We start from the raw sequence: 25902 nt of genomic DNA, 5'->3' as shown, positions 1-25902 counted from the left end.
AGCCATGGATTCACTACAAACACAGAAAAGAAAAAAGAGACAGAAAAAAGAATCCGAAGATGGCGCCCAAGGGTGGTAGCTTCCGCCGGAAGCACGCCGACGTCACCGAAGGGACACCAAATGGTGGGACGTCGACGCCCACCTGGGCTACGACAAAAAAAAAAGAGAAAAAAAGACTACGATTCCGGACCCAACCACCAGATTGCGGAATATGCACAGCATAGTGAATCCAGAAAGATCTTCAAGCTGCAAAACTACACCGACAGGTAAGAAACTATTAGTTCTTTTTCAGCCCCCTGTGGTTTCTCTGTCTTCTTATCCCTTGTTGGATCTTCTTCATATGGAGCCGGTTGAAGTGGAGCCTTTGCTGCCCCTTGGGGCATCTTTGTTCGACATCATGCTGGGCACATGGGCGAGGCCTTCCTCGGGTGACCCTGTGGACCGGGCCATAGCTCGTCGACATCATCCTGCCCCAAATGATCTGCTCTGTCTTTTCCTTCACCCTAGGACTCAGGGCCTAGTTGTTCAGGCGGCCTTTGACTTAGTCTTCCTCTGCCCTGCCTCTGTTGCCTTCCATCAGCGAATCTAGGTGGTTAGACGCATGTGGTCGCCAGCTTTTTGCCTCTGCCAGTGCTGGCATCCCGCATTGAATACGGCTTGTGTGTTCGCACGTGCATCTTCTACGCTTTGGGACTTAGTCGAGGACCGTCTACTTTCACTTCCAGAAGGCCCGCGGGTGGACTTGATCGGCCTTCTGCACGATGGCAGGGGAATGGCACAATTTTCCCTCCACTCTCCCCTTGACGCTACTGACTCGGTGGGACGAGCTCTTGCTCGGTATGTGGCTTCACGCCGCATGCTTGGCGGCGCGACAGTAGTTTCCCGGACAATGTTCGGGATGCTCTTAGGGATCTGCCATTCAATGGCGTGGACCTGTTTGACAGCCACGCAGATTCAGCGGCCTCCTGCCTCATGTCTGGACTGCCATGACTTTTGCAGCAAGACTTTCTGCCTTAAAGTGTTTTTTCCTCTGTATCGGCAATTTTGCCTTGTTAATTTACTTTCCAAGGGTTCCTGGGTTCTTTGCATGGGACCCGGATGGTGTAGTTTTTTGTCCCACCATCTCAGTATTTGTTCAGTACAGCCGGACGGCTGGTTCTGTCTTCCTTTCAGTCCTCTGAATGTGTGCTTTGCCCAAGAGGACTCCCTTCGCAGGGGTTGACAATTACCCTATGTGGGGTATTTATAGGCTATTATGTAGCTGCCTTAGCCTTGGTACGCTCCTATGGAGTTTTTCGCCACAAATCTTGCTATGGGCTTCTTTTTCTGCTGTTCTGCGATCCTCACGCTGGCATCGCTCTATTGCACTTTCGGTACAGTTTACTCTAGTTGTTCGTGGTACTTCTAAGCCTCGGTTTGGGTTCCTTACCGTATGGCTTCTGCCTCGCCTGCCCCCGGTATATAAAAAGAGCAATGTCATATAGACATGTACATAGTAATAGGCCAGAAGCCTCTCATTAGTAACATATCATGTCCTTTTGTAAAAAGGACTAAACTTTGGCCAAGAGCCAATCAGATATCACCACCCTCTAGAACCTTCCTAGATTTTCTACCGCACTTCGTGCTAAGGGAGTCTCCTCTGAGCTCTGCTCAGTTTTTCTGGTATTCTTTACCTTTTTCAATATTTTTCTCTCAGAATTTCTCTGTGAGGAGTTTTTTCAGTTGATCATGGCTGACACTCCTAAAAGGGGTCTCTTTAGATCCTGTGCCTCTTGTGGGGAAAAAGAGGCTTCATGTTGATGACAGGCATGAAGACTGCCTTTACTGTCTCTACCCTGACCACTCGGCAAAGGATTGCAAGGTCTGCCGCACTTTTTCGACAAAAACTCTGAAGGACAGAGATGGACGCCTGCTGCTCTGGCTCCAGAGACTTAAAGACAAGGACCGGGTTGTCTCTTCAGGGTAGAGTGAGTGTTTCATCAAAAGTACTCATTCCTCTCCTAAAAGGCCTTGAAAGTCATCCCCAGGACCATCTTTGGAGCCACCTCAAAAGAAGACGCCCAAGTCTTCAGAGGTTCGTTCAAAGGCCATGGCTGAGAAGGTTTCTCTTCAGGATACTACCTTCAAAAAGCCTGTCAGGACATCCTCAGTGGTGACTGTAACAACGTCGACAACAACAATCTCCACATCGCTGGCATCGTCATTCTCCTCAACGTCGACGACTACTTCAGCCTCGTTGTCGACGGGTAGGTCCATTCCGTCTGTTATAATAATTAAAAAATCGGCGACGAAGCCTTCGTCGGCGAGTGCTCCCTCGTCGACGAAACAAAAATCATTGTCGATGACTAAAGCCCCATCGACGTTGATGAAACCTTCTTCATCGTCGACGAAATCCTCGTCGACGTCAGTGAAACCTCCGTCGACAGTTACATCGTCGAAGCCGTCGGCGAGACCATCGACGTCGACACCAGCGTCGACGAAAACGAAGCCGTCGACGGGACCATCGATGACGTCTCCAGCGTCGACGCTGCCGTCGACGAACAAAACACCGTCAACGACGCTGCCGTCGACAGTTCAATCGTCGACGAGGACGCCGCCGTCGACGCCGGCTATAACCGTCGACGTTCCCCCGTCGACGACCATACCGTCGACGGGCTCACCGACGTCAGGATCGCCTTCCTTGAAGTACTCATATACACACTTCAGGATAACTAAGCGTACTTTGACGCCAGAATTGACCTCACCATGTAGAGTCCAGCCACTGCCGCCGGGTCAATTGTTGGACACGGAGGATTCTGAGGATGGCTCACTGTTTCAGACTGCTAGCAATCCATCAGAACTTAACATTAAAATCCATGAAAGTTCAGAGTGTGAAGATCTGGATCAGGAAGGAATGGATTTCCAGGAGGAATATCACTCTACTCCACCTCCACCTTCACAACCTACGTCTTCCAGCATCCATAGTGACGGATTTACAATTTCTCATTGCGGATTATAAGCAGCGGTTTCCTTCCAATCCGCCTCCTCCGGTAGGGCCGCAACCGCAAGTTGTGATACCTACCCCTCCATCTCGCCCTAGACCGCCTCCACTGGTCATTCAACCGGATACTGCTTATTTGCCTCCTTTACAGTCTTCTGATGAAGAAGAGGAAGGAGGAGCACAGGACGAGGGCGAACAGCAAGAGGAAGGAGAATTGCAGGAAGACGAATGGAATGAATAAGTTTTTCCAGCTCCGGCTTCCCCTGACCAAGCACAGGCAGACGCGCCTCCGGAAGACATCGGAGGGCTCCACAACATCTTAGAAAGGGCTGCTTCAAGATTCAAAATCAAAATGACCACGCAACCTCAGGAGTGTTTCCTGTATGACTTTAAAGAGCCATTTCAAAAGGCTGTGAGATCCATTCCCATTATTGAGTATATTTTGGACCAGGGGGCGAAAATAATGAAGAATCCTTCATCTTTGCCTCCAGTCCTACCCAGGCTCGACAAAAAATATAAGGCTCCTGCCACAGCTCCTGCATGCCTTACAGGACACACAAAACCAGACTCTGTGATTACCCAAGCTGCGCAGCGTAAATCTAATAATCCATCGGCGGCGTTGACTGCGCCACCAGATAAAGAGGGTCGTAAACTGGATAACATTGGCAAAAGGTTTTCATCCATGTCGGCCCTCACTGTACGAGTGGCTAACTCCTTAGCCCTGTTAGGGCGCTACAACCGCCAAATGTGGGCGGATATTGCTCCATATTTGGGTACTATCCCAGAAGACCAAAAAGAGGAAGCAAAAAAGATCCTTCTTGAGGGCGAACGTTCAGCCTCTGAAATGATTGACGTGGGAATGGATATCGCCTCCACAGGATTCAGACAATTGGCAGGGGCTGCGGTCCTAAGGCGCCAAGGGTGGCTTAAGGCCACATCTTTCCGACCGGAAGTGCAGGCCAAGATATTGGACATGCTGTTCGATGGCCAGCTACTGTTTGGGAAAGACATAGACGACATGCTGCAAGGGATTAAAAAGGATACTGAGACCGCTAAAGCCCTGGGTACTCTTCAGTTCAGAAATACTTCCTTTCGGGGCTCCAGAGGAAGAGGACAACCTTCACGAGGTGGCTATCAGGGGTACAAATCATCGTACAACTCAAACCAGCAGTACAAACCCCAGTACCAACAAAGGCAGCAGCATCAAAATCAGTCATCATACAACAAATTTTCCTTTCGCGGAGGGAAGAAAGACACAGCCAGAAAGCAATGACCTTTTTCTACCGCAGGCCTCCATTTCTTCCCTACCTTACGCAATTGGAGGAAAAATCTCATTTTTCCTCCACAATTGGCAGCAGATTACAACGGATCGCTGGGTCCTTCAGCTAGTCCAGTTCAGACATTCATTGGAGTTTGTGGAGACTCCTCCTTTGAATCCTCCACGTCCAATGACCCACAAGAATCTACATCTCCTACAAAAAGAACTCTCTATAATGCTCCACAAAAGAGCTATAGAAAAAATGCCTCGGGATCAGAAAGGCAAAGGATTCTATTCCCAATTCTTCCAAATAAGGAAGAAGGAGAAAAAATGGAGACCTATATTGGACTTACGAGACCTGAACGGATACCTCAAGAAACAGTCGTTCCGTATGGTGTCCATTCAGGAGGTGCTGCAGCTCCTCGATTCAAAAGACTTCATGGTGTCTTTAGACCTCCAAGACGCCTATTTCCACATACCGATCCACAAAAACCACAGACAATTCCTCAGGTTTGCGGTGGCGGGCAGACACTACCAATTCAGGGTGCTGCCCTTCGGACTGAAATCGGCTCCTCGCATTTTTACAAAGTGTCTGTCTCCGGTGGCAGCATATCTTCGCCAACACCATCACCAAGTCTTCCCCTACTTGGACGACTGGCTCGTCAAGGCACCTACGTTCGCAGGCGTGAGCAGGTCCTCAGACGCCTGTCTGCAACTATTCGAAAACCTGGGACTCACTCTCAACCAAGAAAAGTCTGTACTTCAGCCTTCCCTACGCCTCACTTTCTTGGGGGCAATCCTGGATACGGATCAGGAAAACGCCTTTCCTTCACAGGAACGTCCGCTCAAACTCAGGTCTCTAGCAGCCCGGATTCAGGCCAAGAAGACCATCACGGTGCGCCTGTACAAGTCATTATTGGGGATGATGTCCTCCAACATCCTGTTGATCCCACACTGCCGTCATCGTATGCGGCCGCTGCAGGAGGCACTATCCACTCAGTGGATCCAGTGTGCAGGATCCTTCGACGATCTAATCCGGATCACTCCATTCATTGTGCAGGCCCTAGACTGGTGGCTTCAACCTCAAAATCTGGACCAGGGCCTTCCATTCCTACTACCAATCTCTCCACATGTGATCACCACAGATGCTTCATTGGAGGGATGGGGTGCGTATCTGCAAGAACTCCAGATCAATGGGCTATGGTCTCCGACAGAGAAGCAGATGCATATCAACCTTCTCGAATTGAGGGCAGTCTACCTGTCACTAAGAGCATTCCTGCCTCGGATCAGGATTCCCCAGTGCTTGTGAGAACGGACAACACCACCACAATGCACTATCTGAACAAACAAGGGGGAACTCGATCTCTGACGCTGTAGCTAGAATCTCAACGTATTTGGAAGTGGCTGCTTCGAAACAATATTTCTTTACGGGCAGAGTATGTCCCAGGGGCAGACAATACCCTGGCGGACTCTCTAAGCAGGCAACGCTCCATCTGCCACGAGTGGGAGCTGCATCAACATCTTCTCAACTCCGTATTCTCCCGTTGGGGCAAGCCTCACCTGGATCTGTTTCGACACAACTCAACGCAAAATGCCAATACTACGCAAGCTGGCATCCCCAGAAGGGGTCTCTCGGGAATGCATTTTCCATCGCATGGTGCAACGTCTTCGCTTACGCATTTCCTCCATTTCCCCTGATTCCCAGAGTTCTCAGGAAAATGAAGACGGAGCATTGCACCCTAATCCTGAAAGCCCCGGCGTGGCCACGCCAACACTGGTTTACGGAACTTCACCTCCGGTCGCTGGAACCGCCAATTCCATTCAGGCCAAGCCCGACTCTCCTGACAATGAATAACGGGCAAGTCCAACATCCGGATCCACAATCTCTCAAATTATCGGCTTGGCTCCTGAGTACAGAGAGTTCCAGAACGTAGACATTCCTCAAGAATGCAGGGTAGTCTTGGCCCGGGCTGACAGTACCAACAAGATGTATTCCCTGAAGTGGAAAAGATTCTGTATATGGTGTAAGACAAACAGGATACACCCATTTGAATCTTCGCCGGCACAGATTCTGCCTTATCTGCTTCATTTGGCTTACTCGGGGTTGGCCCACGCCTCATTAAAAGTTCACCTGACGGCTGTATCTCGGTATAGGCGTTCTTCGTCTGGTGTTTCTCTCTGGTCCAATAGACTGATTAAGCAGTTTCTGAAAGGATTGTTCAGGACATTCCCTCCAGTGAGGGCTTTGCCACCCACCTGGCAGCTCAACAGCGTACTGGCTCAGTTAATGAAGCACCCCTTTGAGCCAATACACAAAGCTGACATCAAATATCTATTGTGGAAAGCAGCTCTCTTACTAGCGCTCACATCAGCAAGAAGAGTGAGTGAGCTCCAAGCCTTCTCCATTCAAGATCCTTTCTTACAGTTCAAACAGGACAGAGTTATCTTAAGAACTAATCCTAAATTCATACCAAAGGTGCCATCCAACTTTCACCTGAATGAACCTAAAGTTCTGCGGTCCTTCTTCCCGAATCCAAACACCGCAGCAGAAAGGTCTCTCCATTCCTTAGACCTCAAGAGATGTCTGAAGTTCTACATCCATAGAACAGAACAATTTCGAAAATCCAACCAACTATTTATTGCCTTTAGCAGGCCCCGGAAAGGTCTTCCATTGACAAAGCAGTCCATCTCAAGGTGGATCTCGGCAGCCATTACTTTCTGCCACCAGGAGGCAGGACATCATCTGCATTCTAAAGTCCGGACCCACTCCACTAGAGCGGTCTCCACCTCGATGGCGCTCTTCGCTGGGGTACCCATCGTCGACATATGCAGAGCGGCAACATGGAAGACACCTCATACCTTCACCAAGCACTACTGCTTGGATTCAGAGCTGACGAAGGATGCAGTGGTGGGTCAAGCGGTGCTACGCCATCTATTTCACTAGAGGTGAGCCTTCTTCCTTTCATCCCTCCATCCTATTACCTTCTTGCACATTTCTCTAACTGTATTTCATGCTTGGTATTCTATTATTATGTGATTTTACAGGTTGTTCTCTACGAAATGTGCTGGTTATTGCTTGCTACTCTGATTCAGGCATGTGACTCTATGAAAGATACCTATAATACTGGATAAGAAATGCGTTACTTACCTGTAACTGCAGTTATCCAGTATTGGTATCTTTCATAGATTCACATGCCACCCACCTCCCCTGGAAGGGCTCACCTTGGTTCTCTCAGTAGGTACTACTTAGCACTGTGCTTACGAAAATCTGAGGGACTAGGGCTCCTTCCAGGAAGGTTCTAGAGGGTGGTGATATCTGATTGGCTCTTGGCCAAAGTTTAGTCCTTTTTACAAAAGGACATGGATATGTTACTAATGAGAGGCCTCTGGCCTATTACTATGTACATGTCTATATGACATTGCTCTTTTTATATACCGGGGACTCCCACCCCGACGACGGGGAATGATTCAGGCATGTGAATCTATGAAAGATACCAATACTGGATAACTGCAGTTACAGGTAAGTAACGCATTTCTTATACATTCAACAAAAAAAAACAATATTTCAGTTTCAATATTTTAAAAAACATGTTTATTTCCATTTATATTAAAAACATATAATGTAATTTAAAAAATAAAAATATGTAAAAATGAACAGTTAAAAAACTGTAGAAAATCAGTATAAAAAATTACATATAACTATTATTACATTTAAAAATTATCATTTAAAAAACCTTCGAAATTTACAGAAAAAATCATAGGTTTCAGACATGTTATAGTTAGGAAGTAGCATTTAAAAAACCTTAGAAATTCGCTGAAAAAAACCATAGGTTTCAGGGCTGTTATAGTTAGCTGGACATTTCACTCATACAAAACCATTGAAATTCCTCCTTTATAGTTAGTTCTGCTAACTATAACTCGCGCGCCCGCAATCCACTGCTGATGATGTCTCATATTACATCATTCATGACATGGTGAGTGACATCACTGATGACATGTCAAATAAGGGAAGGATGAAAATGAAAGCACCTTACTTTACAAGCACTGGAAAAAACATCCCAGTGACTATTTAGGGATCAAAACAAATGAAAAAACATTGATAAAAACAGATTTTTACAATTTGTTAAAGCATTGAAAGAAATAACCAGAATTCACAAAAAATAGAAACTAAAAACTTGGGTATAATGATAATAAGGTTCCAGTTTAGATGTTGGTACACTGCATGGCTGTTTTTCAATTCAGAGGTCCTCGTCTCTGCCTCTTAAAGAGTGTAAAATACAGAAATGGAGATCATGTTTAGCTCCTTTAGGTGGGTCTAAATGGCTTTGGTGATTGTATGTCTAGGGTGGAACTGATGTCTAGATGGAGTCAAGCTCCACCTTTCGTAGCAGGAGAGCTGTTGCTGTTTTTCCATATTTAGTCAGGTGCCTAGGGGATTCACAAGGTGAGGGATCTACAGGAAGAGTATACACCAGGAAAAGTGTTAAGGAAGGTAAGTAGCATGCTCTTTAGACCTCAACTACAGAGCCCTTGATCATTTGACCAAACCATGATGGAGAATACTTTATTTTTCTAATGCAATATGCAAGCTTTATAATTTGGTGGCCGCCTTTGCGGCCTCTTGAACATCTGCAGTTTCTGTATTACCTTAGCTTCCCCAGACCTTTTATTTTTTTTCAAGTTATTTACCCCTTGTACATTTTTGTCTATTTTCAATATTAACCCCTTCCATGCTGATGACGAACCCCAGCCGTCACGCTCCACGGTGCTCGTGTGCTGATGACGGCTGGGGTTCGTCACGGCCCCGCCCTGTTCTTTTGTTTACCGCACAGCGGCGGAATCGGCCCAGCATGGAAGGGGTTAAAACCAAACTCATTTTTCTTAGACATTTTCTGAGCTACGCCTTTCTTTCATTTTTGTCTGTAGCATGCAGGAATCTATCCTAACCCAGGTCCAGAGGATCATCAAGGGTGAAGTGAGCCAGGCAATGAAAGAGCAACAGGCAGCAGTTACATCCAGCATAATGCAAGCAATGAGGTCAGCTGCTGGCACACCCATCCCCTCTTCTCACATTGACTTTCCATCCCAGCAAGCTCACATTCTGCAACTGATGCAGCAGGGTCAAGTCAATCAGGCATTTCAGAAGGTAAGACAGTAACAGAGAGCATCTTAATGTCCTTTTCAGCAAACTGTTCATTCTCTTTATTTGGGAAATTGAAAAAAGTGGTATTCTTCGGAATGTATTCGGTATATTTAAACAGCGTTGCTTCCGTGTGCCTGTAGGGGACACTGTGTGGCTCCAAAAGGAATGATGGAGTTGCATATAAGTGCTATCCCTCTGTGTCAACGTTGGTTCCTTTCTTTCTATGCCTTCATATACTGATTTGGTCTCTACTCCTACTATATTCTCATCAGTTGGAAAGTTTTTTCTTAAACTTCGTTTTTTTTTTCTTCAGAGTGCAGGGGAACAATGTCCTCTCTTTAAACTACAGGGTTTAAGCCTTGTAGGGACTGTCACATACAAACGTCTGTGATATATCCAGATGAGGTATGTCTCTGGTGTTTGGGGGTATGTCTCCAAGTCTTGCAAGGAGTGTGCCCAAATACATCTGAAGGTGATTCTGGAATGTTGAGCAAAGCTGCATGTTGCAGAATACTGAAAGAAGTCATGAAAGTCCAGTCTGAACTCAAGGATATGGACCAGTTCCTGCCCTGAGGGCTATTCCCACAGCAGGTCATCATCGCGGTCTAAGCCTTCCAGTAAGTTGAAGCAGATGCACAAGAAGGTCAAACAGGACTCGTCTCTATCCTGCCAATCTCTGTTAGAGAAGTTGCAAGAATATCAGAGTGCCTTAGTCTCGCTCCCATTTTCCTGCCATGGAGCTGATTATTATGCTGATACTGAACCATCCAGAGTTTCCAGAGTCATCAGTGACATTACAACAGATTGAAGCTTTAAAGGAACCTATGCTGCAAATTTGTGACACTCTTCTGGCTTCCTCTGGCATGCCTGTGAACCCCAAGGATCCGTGGAGACCTCCAGTCGGGATAACACTGACGGATTAGTCTTCAGCAATGTCTGTGAATCCTGAACCCGTCTCGAGTTCCACTACTGTTTCAAAGCAGACTTCCAGTCCATCTGCTAAATCAATGCTGGACCTTTTTCTAAAGACACCGGGCCCCAACACCACCAGAGGAGGGCTCCATCTCAACTGCAACCTAATAATAATAATAATAATAAAACCATTTTTAGAGCGCCTGGTTACACTAATGACAGTGTGTCCCCGTGCTTAGAAATGCTACAGTACCCTGAAGAGGCCGAGGATAGGGGCTAGTCCCGAACCTAGGCTACAGAAAACACCTGTTGCTTTGGAAAAAGGTAAGTTTTTACTTTAAGTCTAAATCTTGTTTCTGAGGGCTCCATGCGCAGGTCAAGAGGGAGATTGTTCCAGTGCTTACTTGCAAGAAAGCGAAAGGAGCTACCTCCCATCCTGGTCTTGTGTACGCGAGGGAGCTGAAACAACATCGCTCCAGCGGATCTAAGGTTCCGGGCGGGGCGATGGATGGTCAAAAGGTTACGCAGGTAACTAGGCCCTTTACCCTGGGCTATGCGGTGAGCAAAGCAAAGAGCTTTGAACTTAATGCGCTCCTCGATGGGGAGCCAGTGAAGTTTTCGTAATGCAGTTTTACCAGAAGCCCTGCGTGGAAGATTCAGTACCAGGCGGGCCGCGGCATTTTGAACACATTGTAGTTGATGTAAACCGTTTCTGCTTAGTCCCAGCAGAAGAGCGTTGCCGTAGTCCAAGTGTGGAGTAACCAGGGCATGAACAAGTGTCTTCCTGGCACTGATGGGGAGAAGATCTAGGACTTTTCGGAGTGTTTTTAATATTCCGAAACATTTACCCGTAATTTTGCTAATCGGTTTCTTAAAGGAGAGCTCCGCATCCAGCCATATACCTAGATTTTTAACAGAGTTAGCGGGGTGAGGAATGGTGCCTAATTCTGATGGCCACCAGTCCTGCGACCAGGCAGAGGAGGATTTACCTACTATCATCAATTCAGTTTTATCGCTATTAAGGCGTAGGCAGTTGTTGTTCATCCACTCTGCCACAGAACGCATGCAGTTGGAAAAATTAATAGCATCCTCTGCCTGATTGTGGGTAAGTTTAATTATCAGTTGGGTATCGTCAGCATATGTGACGATATCCACACCAAAAGTTTCCACGATATGGGCTAGGGGCTCCATATATAGATTAAAAAGCGTGGGGCTCAGACTTGAGCCCTGTGGAACCCCATGTTTCACTTTACGAAGAGATGATTTGTGAGGAGGGCAGAATACCTGAAAACTTCTGTTTTCTAAGAAGGATACTATCCATTTCAGGGCTGGCCCATCTAGTCCCAGATCAGAGAGGCGAGACAGCAGCGTTGCGTGCAGCACGGTGTCGAAAGCTGCACTGAGGTCTAATAAAACCAACGCTGCCGTCTGCCCCTCATCTGCGAGTTGTCTCAAACATTCTGTGGAGAAGAGAGCCGCCGACTCCGTAGAGTGGCCTGCTCTGAACCCTGACTGTGTAGAATGGAGAAGAGAGTTCTCCTCAGCAAATTTCATAAGTTGACTATTAACTATCTTCTCCACAACTTTCCCACAAAAAGGGAGGAGAGAGATAGGACGGAGATTTTGTACCTGGGAAATATGAATATTAGCTTTTTTCTTCAGGGGTATTACTTGTGCCATTTTCCATGCATCAGGTACATGACATTCCTGAAAAGATAGGGTAATCAAATGTTCAAACTGCTCAATCATACAGTCCATGACTTCCTTGCAGCGATTGGGGGCAATCACATCAAGGGGAGAGCCGGACTGAATGCTGTTAACAATATTGAGCAGGTCTATCCTTTCAGGAACTGTGAAGTGAGACAGAAGGGCCTTCATGGCAGGAGTTCGTCTCACTCCCGAGTAGTTAGTCGCCATGCTCCCTGTGAAGGTGGCATGTATTGAATCCACTTTATTTATGAAAAAATCTGCGATATCATCGCATAATTCATTAGTATAAGTATCTTGGGCCTCAAGTCTAGTAGGGGCCGTGAGCTCTTTATAAATCACAAAGAGTTCTTTAGTCAGATTTTTGGCGGATTCAATACGACCTTTGGCTGCTCTGACAAGTTTGTGATAGATTTTTAATTCCCTCTTATAGTTCAAGTTATCCTCTGAGTTATAATTTTTCCTCCAGCGCCGTTCAGTATTTTTACATTTGGCTTTGGCTTCTTTAAGTACTTTAGTAAACCAGGGAGCAGTTTTGTTTTGCCTGGCAGGGGGTTTGGATGTCCATGGAGCAACTGTATCAAGGGCCCTGGACACCCAAATTCTCATAGTCATCCCATGCCCCGAGCAGGGTGTCATTGGAAGGAGGAGGTTCTTTAAGTAGGGCGAATTTAAAATTTTCTTGCGTGAACTTCTTCCAGTTTCTGTGTTTCGAAGGCTTTGTTTTAGTTATACTGCAGTCCTGATGGTCAACTTCAACTTCGAAAGGGATAACGAAATGGTCTGACCAGATAATTTGAAAACGCGTGGTGATTTTGATTCCTTTCCAGTTGGCAAAAATGTGATCTAAAAGGTGGCCACGTTGATGCGACGGTGCCGTAGATTGAAGTTTAAGTGACCGAGAGTTCAGTGCATCTACCACATCCTGTGCCTCCTTACAATTAGGGTTATCAAAATGGAGATTGAGATCTCCTAATACAAGAAATTTCTTATACCGAAGAGTATACTGAGTTATCAGCTGTGTCAAATGATTGCAGAACTGTGAAGCCTTGCCTGGAGGCCGGTATAGAAGGAGTCCATTTATAATATTTCTGGGGTTAACTTTTATTGTGAAGAAGCCACCTTCACAATTGGACACGGTGGTCTTTTCTAAGGTGCACTGTAATTCGCTTCTATAGATCATTGCCAATCCCCCCCCTATTTGCCTTTCTCTGTCAATTCTAAGCAGGCTGTAACCTGCAGGGACAGCTTCGAGAGTTTCAGGGGTAGAAGCCTCATCTAACCATGTTTCTGTTAGGAAGAGCACTTCAAGATTGTCCTCTGATACCAGATCATGTATCTCTTGTTTGTGTTTTTTTAAGGGATCTACAATTTAACAAGGTCATCTTCATATTTGTTAGTCTCCCCTCATCTTTCCTCCCCTCCCCAGTGTAGTAACCGCAAGTCGCACAGTGTGACATAGGAAAGTCCATTGGCATAGTATGACGGCAGTTTTCATCAACATTGGGGCGGAGGGCAAATAGGTCACTGATAGTATATCTGATTTGAGTCTTGTGGCCAGCTTTGGCGAAAAAATGAGCAGGGGTGCTGGCCCCGTGCCGCGGACGGGCGCAGACGGGCTTGCCTTTGGCGCGCCCGCTGCGCCCGCCCGCTGCGCCCGCCCGCTGCGCGGACGGGAAGGTGTCATCATTTTATCTAGAGGGAGGTGGGTGGGAAGCGTCCAACTACTGGACCGCAGCCCTATTCCTTCCCCCAAGATGGCGACCGTCCTAGCCTGCCGGCGTCAGCCCCAAAATCGGCTGCACCGGTCAGGAAATGAGATCGAGGGGCCTCCGAGCAAAGCAGATCTTGCACCGAGGGGTAGTTAGTGCAAGCAGGTAAAAATGCACTGTTTAAAATATTTTACAAGTTTTAAAAATTATACTGCAAACACTCGTGAAAGTGCCTGTAGGCAAGGGACAGAAAGAGAAAGCCCCCGGCTTCCGCCTCAGGGGTGAACAACAGCAAATCTAGGTTGCCTTTCGAAGCTGTATCGCTACCCTAGTCCCAGCTCAGCCCGATTCTGAGAATACCATGCCCTCCAACACTCCAACAACTATTCTGTTCCAACTCTGATCTAAGTCAACTAACTATTTGAACTCAGCAGAAGGAGACAGCAAATTCACGAGTGGGAACTTCATCCCCAAGTTCTTCTTCCCTGCTTTCTACAATGGGGATTCCCACCAATAGACTTGTTCGCCACAGCAGAAAACGCAAAATGGCCAAGCTTCGGCTCCAGGTTCCCACACCCACTCTCAAAGGGCAATGCCCTATGGATGAATTGGTCAGGAATATTTGCCTACGCTTTTCCGACTCTCCTGCTCATTCAATGTCTGGTTTGGAAGATCAGGCAATCATCCCTCACGCTAATTCTAGTAGCTCCCACATGGGTCCGTCAGCCATGGTGTACCACCGTGTTGGAGTTGTCAATAGTTCCTCATCGAAAGCTACATCTCCCCTCCTGTCTCCTCACACAGAACCATGGAGAAATCAGACATCCAAATCCCCAAAAACTGAACCTAGCGATCTGGCACCTTAAGTCAGAGTTTGGTTATTTAAATTTACCACCAGACTGTATGAATATTCTAAAAGCTGCAATAAGGCCTACCACCAGCGCTTGCTATGGAGCAAAGTGGAAAAGAAAGAATTGTTGTATACTGCAATAACAAAATCCATCCTTTAGATGCTTCTATACAAAACATTATCTGTTACCTGTTGCACTTACTGCACTAGCTTATGCATCTATTCATTTGCACCCTGCAGCAGTAGCTGTGAATTTGCAGAACAGGCAGCATCTGTCACTATTCAGTGTTCCAGTAATCAGTGCTTTCATGGAGGGGTTGAATACCGCCAAGGATTCCTCCTGCCCCAGTTAGGAAGCTCAACATTGTTCTCGCAAGGCTCATGGGTCCACCTTTTGAACCATTGCATAAGTGCCTATTGCAATTTCTCTTATGGAAAGTTGCTTTCCTCATTGCAATCACATCACTTCGCTGAGGAGAGTTGGTGAGCTACAGGCATTTACCTTAGAAGAACCCTTCTTTCAGCTACACAAAGACAGGGTCGTTCTACGCACCAACCCTAAATTCCTTCCCAAAGTGATTTCTGATTTTCATATAAACCAATCAGTTGAGTAATAGTCTTTTTTTCCTCAACCTGATTCTGTAGCAGAATGCGCTCTTCACACACTTGACGTTAAAAGAGCTTTATTGTACTACATAGATAGAACAAAAGATTTTGTGCAAAACAAAATAACTGTTTGTTGCACATGTTCTGCCTCACAAAGGCTATCTATCTCTAAATCTGGTATTGCAAGATGGGTTGTTAAATGCATTCAAATATGCTATGCTAATGCTAAAAAATGTATAAATGCCCCCTGGAGCGCATTCCGTCCATCAAAAAGGGGCTTCTGTGGCCTTTTCAGCTAAAATTCCTCTAGCTGACATATGTAAAGCAGCTACTTGGTCTATTCCACACACATTTACTAAACACTATTGTGTAGATGTGTTAGCACAACAACAAGCTAATGTAGGCCAAGCAGTACTTAAAACAGTATTTCATACAACTGCAACATTTAGAGGTTAGCCACCGCTTTGGGATTATAATGCTTTGCAGTCTGTGCAAAGCATGTGTATCTACTGCACATATGCCTCAAACGGATAATGTTACCTACCCAGTAAGCATCTGTTCTTGGCATGTAGAGCTGTAGATTCACATGTGCTCCGCCTCCCTGGGTGCCTGTAGTTGTTGCAGTTCTTAATTATACATTTATACGCATGGGCATCTCTATACTACACTTACTTACTCCATTCTCACCCTCTTGCAGGAAAGCAATCTAACAATGGAGTTGATGACCATGCGGGCTATCACTGAAAGGAGGAGTCACCGTATCTCGAGACTAGTAAAGACTTCTTTGAAGAAAAACAAATTTGCAAACATCCGGACCCAACACTAGATGGCAGGAGTATGAAAAGCATGTGAATCTACAGCTCTACATGCCAAGAACAGATGCTTACTGGGTAAGTAACATTATCTTTGCCCTACACTATGATAATGGTCAGCATCCTACTTAGTTTCCAGGGAACCAAGGGGTAGCATGAGATGAGTGTGGCATCCCTTGGTAAAGCCAGTACACTGTCTGCCCTGAACCATGATTTGCAACACCTGAAGCTGGTGCCCAATACTGTTTGAGATAGTGGAGGATGCTAGCAAGTATTAACAAGCACTGGCGTTGCCAATAGGTCTCGCAGTAGGAAAGTTGGAGCTATTGGTTTTGTAAATGACAAAGCCCTTTATGTTTTTTAAATGAAAACAAAAATAAAAGGCATTGTTATTTGCAATTGTAATAGCTCCAACTTTCCTAATGCAAGACCTATTGGCAACGCCAGTGCTTGAGCGTGTTTGAGTGGCGTTGCGTGGGTGAGTGGCGTTGCGTGGGTGAGTGGCGTTGCGTGGGTGAGTGGCGTTGCGTGGGTGAGTGGCGTTGCGTGGGTGAGTGGCGTTGCGTGGGTGAGTGGCGTTGCGTGGGTGAGTGGCGTTGCGTGTGTGAGTGGCGTTGCGTGTGTGAGTGGCGTGGCGTTGCGTGTGAGTGGCGTTGCGTGTGAGTGGCGTGGCGTGGCGTTGCGTGTGAGTGGCGTGGCGTTGCGTGGGTGAGTGGCGTTGCGTGGGTGAGTGGCGTTGCGTGGGTGAGTGGCGTTGCGTGGGTGAGTGGCGTTGCGTGGGTGAGTGGCGTTGCGTGGGTGAGTGGCGTTGCGTGGGTGAGTTGCGTGGGTGAGTGGCGTTGCGTGGGTGAGTGGCGTTGCGTGTTTGAGTGGCGTTGCGTGTGTGAGTGGTGTGGCGTTGCGTGGGTGAGTGGCGTTACGTGGGTGAGTGGCGTTGCGTGGGTGAGTGGCGTTTTGAAAATGCAAAATTGTTGTTTATTTATTTTTGTTTGTGAAATAAAGTTAAATAAAAACAATTGTGCATTTTCAAAACACAAGCAGCTGTAGCCAAGGATGGGGAGCGGGCGTGTACAGTGAGAGCTTTTTGTAAATATGAAGCGGCCAATAAAGCGCGACGTCCAAGCAGCTGTACCCAGACAGTAACGTAGTCTTAATTTTAAAAAAAGTTTGTGTGCCGAGCAAGCACATAAAAGCTGAAAGTAAAAATCTGCTAATAAAAAACAAAAATACTAGGCTGTTGGTTAAAAGGCACAAATGTAGCAGGGTTATAATATTTTAGTGCTAATATACTTTGTAATTGTTAATAAGCAACAGAAATGCTGTGTTTGCAGAGCGCAAGAACTGCTAGCAAGCAAGCACCAATGTAAACGGCGGTGGAGATGTAGCTGAAAGTGAAACATTGTGTTGAATGAAATGGGAAAGTAAAGCAATTATCTTTTTAACCCCGCTGCTGAGGTGTATAAGTATAGGATCAATATTGGCATACACAGAGCATCAATGTAAACAGGGGGGGATATCCGAGGGGGGGTCAGTATAGTCAGATGGGACAGAACATGCACGCAGATGAACGTGGCCCCCATCGGCGGACCAGATTCACACGAAGCCTGATGCCAAATATTAAATTGCGTGCCTTATGCAGGAGAGATGCACCTGGTTAGCATAAGCTTGCCCCGTGATGCAGCAGGACGTTGGACTCTTTCTGCCGCCAGCCTTCATGCTTCGGAGGTTGGTAAACTCCGTGCCATTAAATGATGCAATAGTTGCATCTGATGGTTACAGTGCTTAGAAATGACAGAAGCGCATTATGAAGCGCTGTATCAATAAACCTGTTTGTGGAAGGAGCCCGACCGAGGGAGGAGAGCCAAGTACCTGAAATCCATAAAAAAACATAGCCTTGAATCCATAAAAAAACATAGCCTTGAATTAAATGCTGCATATGTGCCACTGGCAATGGAAGCCCATAGGTTTGTGCTAGCGCCGCCGTTGTATTTTTGAAGCTCCGTTAACTGGACATGCACTAATAATGCAGGCAGAGAAATGCCGTTGCGAAAACTGAATTAAAAACACGGCAAAAGCAAAGCATTAGTTATAGTGGAATAAAAGACAATGATAATGCAGAGGAGAAAAGCTGTAGTGAAAACACAATGAAAAATACGTGACAATCAAAGCAGTTGTTATTGCGTAAATAAACGCCAAAGTTAAAAAAAAATTACCTTAGAAGAACCACTAAGTGGGCTGAGAAATGCTGTTGCGCCGACGCAATGAAAAACAATAAAAGCAAAGCAGTTGGGGACAGTTGAAAAACAGTATCCGAAATCTAACCATTGCCTGGAACGAAATGGTTAAGTAAATAAAACATCACCTTATAAGAAATGGTACGGGGTTGACGCACATGCATCGGAGACAAAACGATCAGAAAAAAGCAAAGCCTAAAACGTGAGCGAAATCACATGCTACGGGAAATGCTCTGCTCTGCTATCGATGACAAAACAAACCCTAAAACCAGCATGGGGTGTGAGTGAGGCCAAGTGCGTGCCTCGGAGGTCGGTAAACTCCGTGTCATTAAATGATGCAATAGTTGCATCTGATGGTTACAGTGCTTAGAAATGACAGAAGCGCATTGTGAAGCGCTGTATAAATAAACCTGTTTGTGGAAGGAGCCCAACAGAGGGAGGAGAGCCGAGTACCTGAAACCCATAACAAAACAAGCAGAAACACGAGAGACGGCCTGCGGCCGTCAAAGTGAAGTGGACACGGCGGGCAGGGGAGGGGGCGGAGCGGGGAGAGCGGCATGAGGGTGTGAAGCAGCAGGGGCCTGAGACGAGGACGCCTTGCCTTTGATGTGGTAATGCCAGGCAAGCGGCTGGTGGCATTGTGCACGCGCTTTCACGTGCACTGGAAGAAATCGCCTGATCTCGGTAAGCTCTGTTTAAGCCGCAATAGATCGAGCTCCCGCTCTCAATGCGCACATGCGCATTGAGATAGGTCGCTCGACCTAAAAATGGTCTGCTGGTAACCCATGGGAATGGACAAAATCAGTATAAGACAGCAGCTCGCCATCCTGAAACAGGGATCCTGCCATCATTACCCCCTTGTTTTCCCAAGGACCCAGCCTGTGCATCATCAGAGTACCTGAAAACTTAGGGAGACTGTATTGCAGTATATTTGGTATATATGGCATCATGCTACCCGTGTATTTACTTCCTGTTAGGCTAAGGCCACGCGCAGGAAAAGGGAGCCCATTGGGGGCTCATCCATACCCAGGCACATTAAGCGATGGAGATGATCGGGTCTGCCATGTAGCCTATATCTACCAGGTTACGTCCATCCAGCCAGTTGGACAACCACTGCAGTCGCCCAGTTAGACACTGCTCTTTCAAATCAAGGGCTCCCAGGCCTTCACCATCAGTCATTAACTGTAGCTTAGCAAGGCTTACTCTCCGATATCTTCCTCCCCATGCAAGCTCTATAACCAGGGTGTTTGAGTATCGAAATACCCATGCCAGTACCACAACAGGAAAGTTCACAAACAAAGTAATACAGCAGACGTGGCAGCCTAACCATCTTTGCTAGGGCCAGCCATTGACACAAGCAGTGTGAGCCAAAAACCGACTTGGGAGCGCAGTGAGTTGATCGTGCGGACGAGATTGCCCTCTAAGAGAGCCTGTGTTTCGCGAAAGCCCAAGCGGCAGCGAAGGATCTACGTATGTGGCAGCAAAGGTGAACACACACGATTTACCGACATTTACCTGTAATCTCAACAGTTCATGAATTCAGTCAACAGCGGGCTGCCCCATCAAGACCCCCATGGAAGTTTTTAAGTATAGGATCATATCGTCTGCATGTATGAATACCAAGAACGTGCCTTTCATAGTATCCCCACCTCCTCACGTATCAGTTGGGCAATAGGCTTGATTGAGCGCCAAAAGGGGGCAACCCAGCCGAGTCCTGTGTGATATTTAGTAAGAGGCAGATATGTAGGGCCCAGATCAGGCACTGGCCGTGGGAGCTGCATATAACAGTTTCAACCAGCAAATATATACTGAGGGTATTCCATATTTGGCTAACGCCGCTATTATGAAATCCCATCCCAATGTGTCAAAAGCCTAGCGGATGCCCAGGGATACACAGCCAGCCAATGGCTATAACCTTCGTGCGGCATCCATGATCTGTAACAGACGGCAGATATTTAGGGAACTGCTAGGGCGAGGAACAAATCCACATTGTTCGGTGTGCAATAACCCCAGGAGCAGCCTGCGAGCAAGGACTTTACTAAAAAAATTGTAATTGGCATGGAGCAATGATACTCGTCTGTATGAAGTGAGCTCCATGGGTGGCTTGCTGGGTTTCAACAATGAGGTCACTAATTCCTCCCTTGTAGATGGCGGGAGTGAGCCATTCTTCATGGAGGAATTATATAATTTTTCTAGCTGCTGTACCAATTGTGTACTGTAGGTGGAGTAGAATTCAATGGCGGATCCCATCTGAACCTGGGGTTTTGTTAGCCCCGCGTGCCAAGGGTCTCCTGATCGTCCGCAGATACCCTGGGTAATATTGCTTAATGTAAAAAAAGGCTGTATCTGTCAGGTTAGGGAGTGTCTGGGCCAGTGTATATCCATGCATAAAAGTAGCAAAATGCTGTGTTAATATCCACGTGTCTCTTGACTATACCTTGGGTCATCGTGTTTATGGACAGAATAGGTGTGGGTGAGAGGTGCAGCCTGATTTATCAGCCTAAGTCTGAGTTCCCTAAGGGTATGCTTGATAATTTGGCGCAGAGGTGCTCAAGGGGTTATGCATAGGTGGCCTTAGAGTCGTGTAATCGATTGGCGGCCTCAGGATTCTCAACCGCAGCCTGCTCCAATGGTCCCAGACTGCCTCCAGTTGTGTGAGCTCCTGCAAAACCACTTTTCTGGCGCCTAACACCCCGATCGATGTGCCTCCAACCACCACCGTGAAGGACTCCCACTACACTAGAGGAGAGGATGCTCTACCTGTGTTCTCAGAAAAGTATGTGTCGATGCTTGTAGCAAGTGTATCCCAAAATACCCCATCTTCAAGTAATGCATGCTGTAGGTACCTCAGCAGCGCTATTTCTAGGGGTTTATGGGCAAAATATGTCCTCAAATACTTGACATGTGCAACACTGCATTGGAGGTATGAGGATAATAGAACCATGTCAAGAAGGGAATGCAGTGTGTGGGGATATGAGTAACTCAAATATTCCCTCATTCCTAAGTTGCGGGTCCGCCATACGTCTGCAAAGTTTCAACCCTCTAGTCATTGTCGCAACGCTTTAGCCTATCGTATGGGGGCCATGCCTGGTAATGGAAGATGTGAACAGTAGAAAGTTGTGTCTAAAGCTGCATTAAAATCCCCACCCACTACCCAAGAGCATTATGTCCAGTCCGCTAACTCTGTCAACAGCTGGGCTAAGAACTTGTCCTGTTCCATGTTGGGCGCACATATGCACCAGAGTATAATCGGAACCCTTATCAAACTCTCTCCTGAGCAACACATAATGCACGAGAATATCAATTTGAGTATCCAAGACCGCATACGGAACCCTGGCACGGTGCCATATTGCAGCGCCCTTCGCAAGTACAGAGTAGGATGTGTAAAATAGCTGTCCTCTCCATTTTTTGCATATTGTCAGTGGCTGTGGGATGGGCTCCTGCAAAAATGTGTTCTGGGCGCTGCACCTATGCAATTAGGCTATTACCCTATGTACACAGAGCACAGTCTCCCTGTATCCCAAGTAAGAATGTTATACGTATTTAGTTCTGTATGCATCATACCAAATCAGGCAGTTGAACCCCACCGCCACTAGGGAAAACCTCAGTGTTCACAATGCACCCCACATTGCCACTATCGGAGACAGAAGGTGACTGAATCAAACATTTGAATACATTTTCCAAATACTTGGTCCAGTGAAGTGATGTAATTCGGCCATACAATAAAACAACCAGCAACATTCAAACTGTTGAAAAAGGTGTGCCTTCGCATAAGGGGTGAGCAAAGTCTAGACCTAACCCATCAGGTGCCCAGTAAGCACATGTGGAAGTCATATCAACTAGTAGGGCCCCAGGGACCTGGAATCCCACAGTATCAATGCAGTAAACATCACATCGCAAATAGAAATATTCAGTAATCATTTCAGTGCACAAATGTACATGGCCCTCACATATGCCAGAGCCACAGGCTGCCACCTGAAAAGCAAAACAGCGTAGCATATTAATTACTCTTGACCATCAACCAGTAAGTCATGTGTAATCTGTGGGTGATTGGTTTATGTCGCCGCCATCTTGGGTGGTTAGCCACGAGCCCCCCCAGGCAATCTAACTGGCTTTCTACATTCCACCTCACCCTTCCAAGGAGAAGGAACACTTCCATCGTCTTGACGCAAAGATGGCCCTCAGTTTTTACATTGGCGTGACCAAAGGACATTGTTGGAATGATAAACTGCTAGCGGGCTTCTCTGGTACAAAAAGGATGAAAGTGGTACAAAAGTGAACTATCTACGAATGGATTGTCCTGTGTATTAAGATCCATCCCCCAGAAGGTTTGCTTGTTCGTTCTTTAGAGCGAAGGCTGCAGCCACTGCACTGGCATGCATGGCCAGTCTTGGACATTTGCCAGGCTGCTACATGGCATCCCGCCACATGTCTACTAAGCATTATTGCCTGGACAAAAAGGTCTGACAGAATGAGCATTTTGCCCAATCTGTCTTGCAAGATTTCCTGATCTGAGCCATTCCACTGACTCGCCACTGGGGAGTACTGCTTTGGTATCTACTCACAAGATGAGGAATCTGTAGTTAGACGTGCCTAACAGAAGAACAAGTTACTTAATTTCGGAAGCACCTTTTCTGGTGGAGACTATATCTAACTGCAGATTCCTCAACGACCCACTCTCCTACCGGTTCTGATGAATGGACTGATACAGTCCATTAATAAGACCCCATTATAGAGATCGGCAAATGGGCTCATTCAGATTTTTGTGGGCTCTGGTTCCAACTGCCCACACTGCGATCACAAAGAAACTGACATTGGAGCCTGTAGGTGGCGCAGATGTAGGAGCTCATCTCACATCCGTAGTTGGAAAGATTAGACTGGTGCCTGGAGAAAGTCAAAAGATGAAGAATCTGTGGTTAGATAGTAGCTACAAGAGAAGATTTTACCAACTTTTTCTTCACCATCGTCGAGACTGCGCTATCAAAGGTTATGGTTTGAGTTTCCCAACCAGTTTTCTCTCTCACAGACACATTCTGGATAGAGTGGAGCACGGTACTCCTGAATGCCTTTCTACAGCCTTCTCTCCTTTCCTATGTTCTGAAGAAGATCAGGTAGGGCTGAGGTCAAATCATCCTAGTGGCTCCGGATTGTACCAGGAGAGTGGGGTACCCGGATCTTCTGGGCATCCGCTTCTGTCCTCTAGACTGGCTACCGCTTCGGGAAGAAATCCTGTCACAGCAGCAGCCGAGGGTCCTGCACACGCTGCACCTTCATGCATGGATATTAGGCTTCCGCAGCAAACTGAATTTTATCTTCTTTCCAAAGTAGTGGATCTCATTGTTGCTGCCATGCGCCCTTCTACAAAATCTGTCTACGTCAGGAGCTTGGACAAGATTGTCATCTGGGCTCGCACTTACAATACGGACCTGATCTGATAGAGACATCTAGCCACAGATTCCTTACCTTAGAATTCTCCCCAGGTACTAGACTAGATCCAGAACATTTTCCAGCAGAACCTTAGCGCGTTGGTTGAGGGATTTGTGGAACTTTGTTGTGACGTCCACCAGATGTGATGTTGACAGAGTCCATATAAAGCCGTCCCAGACACGCTGATGTCGGTCTCTTCTTTTCGGCGCTACAACACGGATCCAGGGAAGTGGTTCCTCTGGACGTTGTATGGCCGACTACAAAGTTTTTTGTCTGAAACAATGTGCCTTTAATCTGAAAGAAGCACATAGTTATAGAATCCTTACCTTAGAATTACCCCCAGGCGTAAGACTGGATCCGTAAAGTTTTCGTCAGCAGTACCCCTGCTCGTCGGAAGGTGGCGTTGTGCGGCTCCGCGTCCGTCTTTGGCGTTGTGGTCGCCGAGATGACGTCACGGCAGCTGCTTAGACGCCGCCCTCGCGCGCTGACGTCAATTATTTCTTTTTCCACGCCAGCAAGCGCAGATCCGGAGAGAGCAGTACTCCCAGTCACTTTTTGACTGAGATTTTCTAGGCCTTTTTGTCTCTCTTTCTCGAGTCTATCGACTCCTGGTGCCGTAGGTATGTCTGATTTTAAGTCCTGCGGGGACTGTCATCGGATGATGTCGGTGACGGACCCGCACCACATGTCTCTCTACTGCCTGGGGCGCAACCACGACATCAAGTCGTGCCCCGACTGCCGGGCCATGGCACCGAAGACTCTGCGGGAGTGGTCCCAAAAGTTGCTTGAAGTCCGGCAGTCGGCTCTGCGCTGTTCCAGGTCCCAGTCCTGTGGGAGGTCGAGGGACCGGTTGTGGGGCCATCACCATCGTTCGTCGGGATCAAAGTCATCGCACGCGGTGTCAGATAAGGCGAAGCATCACAAGAAATCGAAAAAGCGCCATCGTTCTCCGGCTTCCCGTCTCGGCCGAGGGTGCAGGTCGTGCCACCCACAGTGTGAGTTTGACCCGGACTGGGTTAAGTAATGGGGGGATGCCAGCGGTCTTGACACCTCTCCTGACCATGGCATGCTAACTCCTCCTACACTGGCTACGGAGAAGGGTGCAAGTTACGCAGTGGTGTTGCGTACGGTGGCTGAGGCTCCCCAACTCCCTACAGTGGCCGTCAGGACTAACCTCCTTACAGAAGTGGTTCAGCCTGCGGCTACCTCTGCAAAGCCACTGCTGCCTTTTAATGATGCACTTTCAGACGTTCTTTTTGGGCACCTGGTCCAGGCCCAACACATGGGCTCCTGTGGATAGGAAAGTGGCCCCATGCCATCGCCCGGATGACCCCATTTTCTTTTCCCAACACCCCCCCCCCAACCCCCTGAGACCTTGATTGCCAAGCCTCCGCTTCCCAAAGCGCATGGCCTTCCGCACCCCTGGACATGGAATCAACGAAACTGGAACAGTTTGTTAATAAGATTTTTTCTTCCGCCAGTTCATGGCTGCGGTCTGTGAACACTGCATGCCTCTTAAGCCGTTATTCCCACTCTGTGTGGGATATGGTGGCGCAGGTGCTGCCTCAGTGTCCGGAGGAGGCCCGGGCAGTGCTCTCTCAAGCGATTGCTGAAGGGAGAGACGCAGTGAAGTTCACAATGCGATGTGGCCCTAAGACTGCTGTGCAGAACGATTTCCATGACAGTTGCGCTCCATTGCCACGCCTGGCTGCGGACAACTGGTTTTTCGGGGTATGTCCAGAACACCTTGATGGACATGCCCTTTGATGGCATTCATATGGGCTGGGTCTCCAGCAATTAATTCACAACTGATCAATTCTTCATTTCAGAGATTTAATTTTAATTTTCGGAGTTTAGCGGAGTAGCAGTCGGAGCGGCATGTAACAGCACTTTGAATACCGATCCCTTGATAAAGGCGCAGTTGGCGCCGAAATGCATTGGGAGGTTACTTCATGCTAATAATGAAAAGAAAGTTATATTGATGACAATCAAGAGATTTCGAATGATGTGAATTAACATTATGGATTGCGTTATAAATCAAGGATTAAAATTAAAATTAAATCTCTGAAATGAAGAATTGATCAGTTGTGAATTAATTGCTGGAGACCCAGCCCATACTTGTGCCCAAGGATACAAGCCGAACAAAGACTTGTTTTATTTTCTATGACTACTCACTCCTGAGTGGGGAGTGAACCGTGGAGCACAGTAAACTAAGTTACAGATATACATTTAAATCAGAAGCGGTGCTCAAACCAACCCAT

General features: G+C 47.1%; 1 protein-coding gene across 1 annotated transcript in view; it reads left to right on the top strand.

Moving 5' to 3' along the window:
* The window catches only part of EDC4 (enhancer of mRNA decapping 4), a 734765-nt gene that overhangs the window by 625165 nt on the left and 83698 nt on the right, over nt 1-25902 (top strand). Inside the window, exon 27 of the mRNA XM_078670461.1 lies at nt 9165-9384. Coding sequence (XP_078526587.1) covers nt 9165-9384 — 220 coding nt within the window. The remainder of the gene's footprint in view (nt 1-9164; nt 9385-25902) is intronic.

The sequence above is a fragment of the Lissotriton helveticus genome, chromosome 12, assembly GCF_964261635.1.
Source record: "Lissotriton helveticus chromosome 12, aLisHel1.1, whole genome shotgun sequence".
Classification (NCBI taxonomy): Eukaryota; Metazoa; Chordata; class Amphibia; order Caudata; family Salamandridae; genus Lissotriton; species Lissotriton helveticus.
Note: the sequence above shows the minus strand (reverse complement) of the source record. Positions and strands in the feature narration are given on the sequence as shown.